Source organism: Lycium barbarum, chromosome 6 (assembly GCF_019175385.1).
Source record: "Lycium barbarum isolate Lr01 chromosome 6, ASM1917538v2, whole genome shotgun sequence".
In the NCBI taxonomy this organism is placed as follows: Eukaryota; Viridiplantae; Streptophyta; class Magnoliopsida; order Solanales; family Solanaceae; genus Lycium; species Lycium barbarum.
The window spans coordinates 118878979-118886453 of NC_083342.1; the positions used below are offsets into that span (position 1 = coordinate 118878979).

The window sequence follows — 7475 nt, forward strand, 5'->3', positions numbered from 1 at the left end:
AATACAGAAGAAGACGTATATGTTCCAATAGCTGAGTATAACTGATCCTGAAAAAACTAATATAGCTAGTTGCAAGTAAGAATTACACAAAGTGAAATTTTAAACAAATATGATGCCATTTTGTTGAATAGTATCAAGAATAATCCCAAGTCTGCCTTCTATCCGCTCATTCTTCCCGGGCTCGTATGCAATGGCATAGACATCAGCTTCTTTTGATCGCTCTGCAATCAACTTGCCTATAACCCTGGCAGCATCGTTATCAGTAAGGGATGGCAATGAGTTCCTTAAGTCTCTCGCGTTTGTGGTAGCAACAGAGATCACCTTGCTGGTTCCTCGATGCATGACTTTTGCATGGATAAATCGTTTTGAAAAGAAAACATTTAGTAAAAAAGGTCTCAAATACATATCTGTTCTTTGTTTCCATGATTTCCTGTTGGGCCTTTTTGCAGCTTCACTCCGAGATCTTCTTGTCCAAGCAGCCTCAATGACTAATTTCTACAAGACATGAATAAGTACATTCTCAAATCCGCATGAAACATCTACGCATGCAGCAGTTTCTAAGTCCTATTGTTTCTATCTGTTATCCATGCTAAGCTAGGATATAAACATGTCAGAATACACCACACTTTCGGAAATCGTATCTTTTATGAATACCTCATATTTTGATCCAAACTCTTATCTCTTCTTAGAGCAAGCACCTCATGCGACCAAAAGATAAACCTCTTTCATAGATTAAAAGTTCTCCAACTTGAAAGAATCTTGTCTCCTGACCTCTTTATACTATTAAAACAAAAAATTCTCTTCTAACCACGACTTTGTCAAAAAGATATGTACTTGCAGAAAAAAGTTAGCAGAAGTAGCTTTGCTATTAGGTAAGCGATGAAGAAACAGAATGAATACGATTACGATTTTGAAGTCTACAATTTTTTTGAAAAGCTGGATAAAGATATTCAAATTTCACTCACATGACCGATCTCTGTACATCACATATGCTCAATTCTAGAAGTTATTTTCCACAAACCAGCACATCTATTTAATATTAAATAATAAAAGGAACATAACAGGCACATGTATCCAAGTCAAGCACGATATAAGTTCAACCAAGAGATTTAAAACATTGTTCAAAATACTCATAAAAGGAAACCTCTGCATGTGAATATAGCTTTGCGGAATATAATTGCAGATAAAGGTGAGATAATGAATGAAACTACAACAAGGTTTCTCTGCAAATAACTCTGGATGTGAAAATACAGAGCCAAGGGGCGATCTTTGAATAGGAAAAAGAGTGGATCTGCAAGGTTCCAAATGAATTGGCTTATCCCAAAAAGTCCTTGGCTTATCTTGTGCCTGGTACGTATTAACTCTATCCTAACATAATTCTTTAAAAAAAAAGGTTGGTTGCCAATTCTGAAGCTCAAAGTATGAAAATCTTTTACATTAACAGCTTAATCAAAATGCAAATGCAATACAAGTGGGCCGAGCTAACCTTATGTCAGGATGCATAAAAGCAGCAGTGAGCATTCAGTTACAATTTTTAAAAAGGTCTTATTAGATTAGGCAGATATATTCAAGTTCTGGTCTAATAATATTTACACGGATCAGGAACTTCATCGAGCACTCTCTACTTTCCTACAATCATGTGCAGATATCTAGACTCTTAAGAATACAAATAGCTATGTTAGAAAACGGAACATATTTACAACTGTTTGAACAATTCCTTTTCCCGTCTTTATGTCCTCATTCGACCACCTTCTTTTTCCCCTCCCCCAAAGGAGGTTTCATCATTCAGAAACTTAGAAACCATAACAGTCAAATCTCTATTTTGCCTGAGAATGGGGTTTGCTCTCTCATTTTGCTTCAGAATTTCTCAAATTGATCGTGCGAAATGTCTCAAAAAGTCTAGATCGCATAAAGATCTAATCTTTCAAAAGGAACACTGTCATTTCAGCTGAATTTTAGAAGTTGGATGGTTCTTTTACATCCAGCTCCTTTTTCCTTTGTAATATATCAAAATATTGTATGTTAATTCACATCAATCAAGCAGATGTCAGAAGAAAAACCAAACAAATCTCCTTGAATCAACTGATATAAGAGTTCATTACCAATCTTGATAAACTGAACAATTAATGCCTACTCCTCAGCTAAGCCCCCTTGGCAATCCAAAAGACAAAAAAATAAGGGGGACAAATAAATCAATCAGGATAAGGTGGAAACATACAGTTGCAATTAAGCATAAATTCGAAGAAGTGGTTACATACTATTACACCCTCCTTCACATTTTGTTTGACCTAAGTTACTATCTAGAGTCAATAATATTCCAATTTCATTAAAGGTACGTACTTTATTAGTATATGGAATTCAAAATTTTGTCTCTCATCTCATGTTGCCTTTTCACTCTTCATAAAAACAAATATGAAATGTGTATACAGGTTGATTCTAATTAGAGCAAGAAATTACAGGACCAAAAAGATTCTCTAACAAAATAAACCAAGAATCAGAAAGAAAGAAAGAAGATACCTTGTGGAGAGAGAGATTTGAAGGGCATGGAATGGAGAGTTTGAGTTGGGGTAAAGAAGAAGACCATGAAAGGGAATTGGGTTTGTGTGTAGAGGCAGATGGAAGCAATTCTGAGGAAAGGGAGAAAGATAAAGAAGAACAAGTAGCCATTCTTGCTCACTATTCTTCAGTATGCTCGTTGTTTAATTTGCATATTCCTGTCTAAAGAAATGAACCAACAATACATAGGATAGCCCTATCATGATTTTTACTTTTTTTTTTTCCAGATTGAAGATGAACCCAACAAAGAAACTAGTAATCCTTCCGGAAAAAAAAAAAAAAAAAAGGTCCATTTAGCTATTTACGCACCTTTTACGGAAAAAAAATGTAAGTTAGACTATATTTTTTAATTTAGTAAGTGGACGTTTTTTTTAATAAAAAAAGAACGCTAAATGGATACTTTTTTTTTTTTTTTAATCCGGAGGGAGTACTAAGTAATGTCTTTGTGAGTGTTTACCAACTCCCTCAACTCAATTTCCTTTTACTTGTCACTTGTGCCAAATGCATTTTGTCCCTTTCCTTAAAGAATATTAATTAAGTATTTTTTACTGATTTATTTCTATTGACTATGTATTAAAAATATGGATTTTAATGAAAAATAATTATTTGGTAATAAGAGCGTAATTGAAAAGATAATAACCAATTTCTCTTAATTTACTAAAGTAAACGAATTTTGTGTTTAGTATACTATAGTCCATTCACGGAAAGAAAGTACTTTAGTCGATTAAATATTTCCCTCTTTGTTCAAGTTAGTCAGAAACAACTTTTACTGATGTACTTGTACAACTATAACATTGTACTTTACGGTGAAAAAATGAGCTTCACACAAAGTATTGGAAAGAATACTTTTACCTCATTTTAGACAGATTAGTGTATATTTGTTCGAATTGAAACGAACAATGGAAAAACTGAAAAAAGAGTGAATGACATCAATCAACTCAATTCAATATTAATTGAATAAAGGAAAGAAGAAGTGTGACTCTAATCGATGTTTCTTGGATTAATTGTTGGAAAAAAAGGAGTAGAAGAGAAATGAAGAAGCGTGGTTATAAATAAAAATCAAGTTTGGTTTTCATGGAAAATTGTTGAAATTAGAGAGAAAATGAACTTTGTAATGCGGCAACAGAATTTTTGTGCATCAATAGAAGAATATGTCACTAAGAGTACTAAGGTGAGATGATATTCGATTTTTCTCTTTTTATAAATCAATCTAGATTTAAAAGAATTAGAGTGAGATTATTTCTTGCATTTCATTCCTTTTTACGGGTTTTGAATCGAGTCCTAAAGTTATTAAACCGCTTTACTTCAAAATTGATTTTTTTTGGTATGAATCCAAATTAAGCAAGTACCAAGCAGTGTTTTAAAAGGCGATTTTGGGACTCGTCTCCGGACTCGCCCCGAAGCGGGGTACTGATAAAACACCTCAGGGTTTATGTGTGGGTTTAGTTCTGTGAGACTTACGCACTAAGCGCCCGACTGTACGCCCTAAACAGGTATAACGCCCAGAGCTCGAGCCTCGCCTAAGAGTTCTTACACAAATTATGTGTCAAATTCCTCAGTTAACATTATTGACCCTCATAATTTTGTAGTAAATAAATGATTATTAATAGTTTTCTTCATTTATAGAAATAAGACAATTGAGAGTAATTCAATTAACAAACCGTAATATTGCATATTTACTATTTAAGAAAACTGTGAGGGTCAATATCACTTAACATTTCTTCTAAAAATACATAGCCGAGTTTTACATCTTCACTTGTCATTGGCCTTCACGTTTTTGTCATATGTCTCAATTTATCATAGTTTATTATTTTGCTATTTAAAAGTAATTTTATTTTATTCATGAAGGAGTGATGTTTTAATTATAATATGATAAACTTTATTGATTATTTTCTTTTAGGGAGGTAAATTTCATAGTATGATAGTAGTATACTTTAAGATACTGTGAGTCTTTTATCGTTTGAAACTTAAGATGTTAGAGTTGGTTTGCATCTCATAATAACTTTTAAATCATTGGATTATTTATACTAAAATCATATTAGAAGTTTTGTTTTCTATGAGTTTCTTTAATCATGTTTTTCATTTTTTAAAGCTATTAATATATGTATTTTCTATAATTTTTGTGTTATTATACTATTTTATTACATTATAAATTAAAAATTTAAAGATTCATGAGGATTACGCCCCGTGCTTCGGGGCTTACGCCTCGCCCCGTACTAAGTAAAATGCTCCACCTCACGCCCCCGCCTTTTAAAACACTGATACCAAGGTGAATACTAATGAGTGATAATTCAAAAAGAATGTGTATATTTTTCTACTATATTAGAAGAGTGGGTTGGATCGTCGTCCACCCACTCTTCTAATATAGTTAAAATAAAATAAAAAATTAAGGTGGAGCTCACTCTTCTACCATAGTAGAAATTAAAAAAAAAAATAATGTGGGGTCCACGTGAACAATTAGGAGACAATTATAAAAATAAAATAAAAAATAGGACATTTAAATAATGATAATAAATAGGACATTTAAATAATGATAATAAGTTTAGAAAATGGTAAAGGTACGCTTAGAGAAAATTTAAATAAGAGAAATTCATGAAAAAAGACGATTTAAATTGAACACAAAAACCGCTAAAGAAGTCATAAAACCAAAAGATTTAAAACTTATACTTTTGGGTATAAGTTTAGACACATACGTCTCACACAAATAATGAGAAATAACATAAAGCAGACGAAATATAAACGGTCAAGAAACGTATACACATATTTTCTTAAAATGATGAAGTTGGTCTATACTTAAAAATTTAATACTACAACAGGTGCTAACACATGAAAGCGCTTTTCAGTGTTGTTGAGTAGAAAGAGATCATGGCATGAAACTCGGTAGGAGAAGGTGTATTTCAAATCTTTCAATTGGAGAACCAAACCAGGAAAGTCATATACGAGAGAAGCGGACTAAGTAAAATAATTTATTGATATTTTCTATAATAAAAATTTCATAATTATATTACTAAAAGGTACTCTGTCTGTCCTAATTTATGTGACATAGTTTGATCAGGCACGAACTTTAAAAAAGAAAGGAAAGATCTTCGAAACTTGTGGTATAAAACAAGTCATAGATATTTGTGTGGATTTAAATCATTTCATTAAAGGTAAAAGGGAAAGTTTCAAGTTAAATGATTTCTAAATATAAAAATATATCATTCTTTTTAAGACAGACTAAAAAATTACACTTTTTGTGTTGGGCCCGTGCTAGCACGGACTTTCATCATTTAGTGTGTGTGTGTATATATATATATATATTACTATTATATATAAGAGCAAATGTGGGGACTTTTGTAGTCCTCACAATAATTTCCCAATTTTTTTAAAACTTTTTAATTAATTACTTTTAGGTCCTAATCTTATTTATTTAAGTCAATTTTTTTGTTTTTTGTTTTTAAGGTCTACTTTTCAAAAGCTATTGAACCTGGAGACTTTTGTAGTCCTCACAATAATTTTTAAATTTTTTTAAAACTTTTTAATTAATTACTTTTAGGTCCTAATCTTATTTATTTAAGTCAATTTTTTTGTTTTTTATTTTTAAGGTCTACTTTTGAAAAGCTATTGAACCTCCTACCTCACTTTTCATGTTCTTTGGTTTTCTGGTTGGTGCTCGATATCCGCATTTGAGCCCAATTAATTCAGATAATTCGCACTGTATCGCGCCTATTCGGGGGGAGCGCTTCCTCCAAAGATTTTTTCCATATCCATGTTCGAACCTCTAATCCCTAATTCAGAGAGGAGCAGCTCCATCCGCTGCACAAGTTAAATTATGTATTTGTCTTAAAAGTTCATTAACTATGTATAGATTATTTATTTAGAGCTAAATAACTTCAGAAAATTAGGATACATAAGTTATAAATGTCAAATTCTGGCTTCACATTTGATTTGAAGTAAATAATTTCATCAAAATGGAAGTTAAAATATTAAAGGAGTGGAATCAAAATTTTGCTTTCATATTACTAACCACTTGTGGGACTACAATGGGTATATAATTGTTGTTATTGTTGTACACTTGTACTAACACAAATTATATTTCTTTAGTTAAAATATCTACTTTTATATCTTGAATTTGGGCCCGGACTTAACACGGGCCTCACATAACTAGTATATATATATATATATATATATATATATATATATATATATATATATATATATATATATGCATGTTCATTTTTCCTTTTCTTTTTAAAAACCAATCCAGATTCCAGAAGCCAAGTCATTACGCCTCCACGTTCTTTCACTTTCTAGTCCTTTCTTTTCCTTTATTTCAATTTAAAACATCTGTTAAGTAGAACTATTCGTGTAAATTTCAATAATATTAGCACTGCGATTACTTAATCGCTGACTACTTTTTATTTTTCCTATGTGAGACTGTAACAAGACTTGATTAACTAACCCATATATTTATACTGTCAAGTATGTCTTAATATGTAAATTAATATCCAATATAAAATGAAGACTAACATACGCCTAATTAATTAAATTGACTTGATTGGAAAAATAAAGAATTGCATCTAATTTCATATATAGTTTAATCATTTTGGATAAAGAATGCTCTATCATAGTACTTACTACCTAATACCTATTGGGAGTATCAAAATGGGGGACATTCCTAAAGCAACGACATTATTGCTTCCAAACTATGTATCTTATGAGAGTCCAATTAAGTGCAAGCCACGTGATTATAGATATAACCAACTCTACTTATGGACAGAAAACAAGTTAACGTGCCATCCAATACAGAAAGTAAACGTAATTGCCTTCGATGATCTATCAAGCATGTGACTACTGATGGCCATCCCTATAAAGTTAATGTGCCTCTTCAAAAGATACTTTATGGTATGTTATAAATCTATCATGTTATATTGAGATAA

General features: G+C 31.5%; 1 protein-coding gene across 1 annotated transcript; it reads right to left on the reverse strand.

The window, feature by feature from the left end:
* Positions 1-2: 2 nt before the first annotated feature.
* On the reverse strand, positions 3-2801 carry LOC132645860 (uncharacterized). Its single transcript, XM_060363098.1, has 2 exons — positions 2518-2801; positions 3-495 (listed from the first exon to the last, which is right to left on the reverse strand). Exons 1-2 carry the CDS (start codon positions 2665-2667, stop codon positions 100-102), a joined length of 546 nt encoding a protein of 181 aa, XP_060219081.1. The 5' UTR covers positions 2668-2801; the 3' UTR covers positions 3-99.
* Between the last annotated feature and the right edge of the window lie 4674 nt (positions 2802-7475).

Coding starts and splice junctions, on each gene's coding strand:
- LOC132645860 (XM_060363098.1), bottom strand. CDS start 2,667: ATGGCTACTTGTTCTTCTTTATCTTTCTCCCTTTCCTCAGAATTGCTT. Junction 496..2,517: donor CAAATCTCTCTCTCCACAAG/GTATCTTCTTTC, acceptor CATGTCTTGTAG/AAATTAGTCATTGAGGCTGC.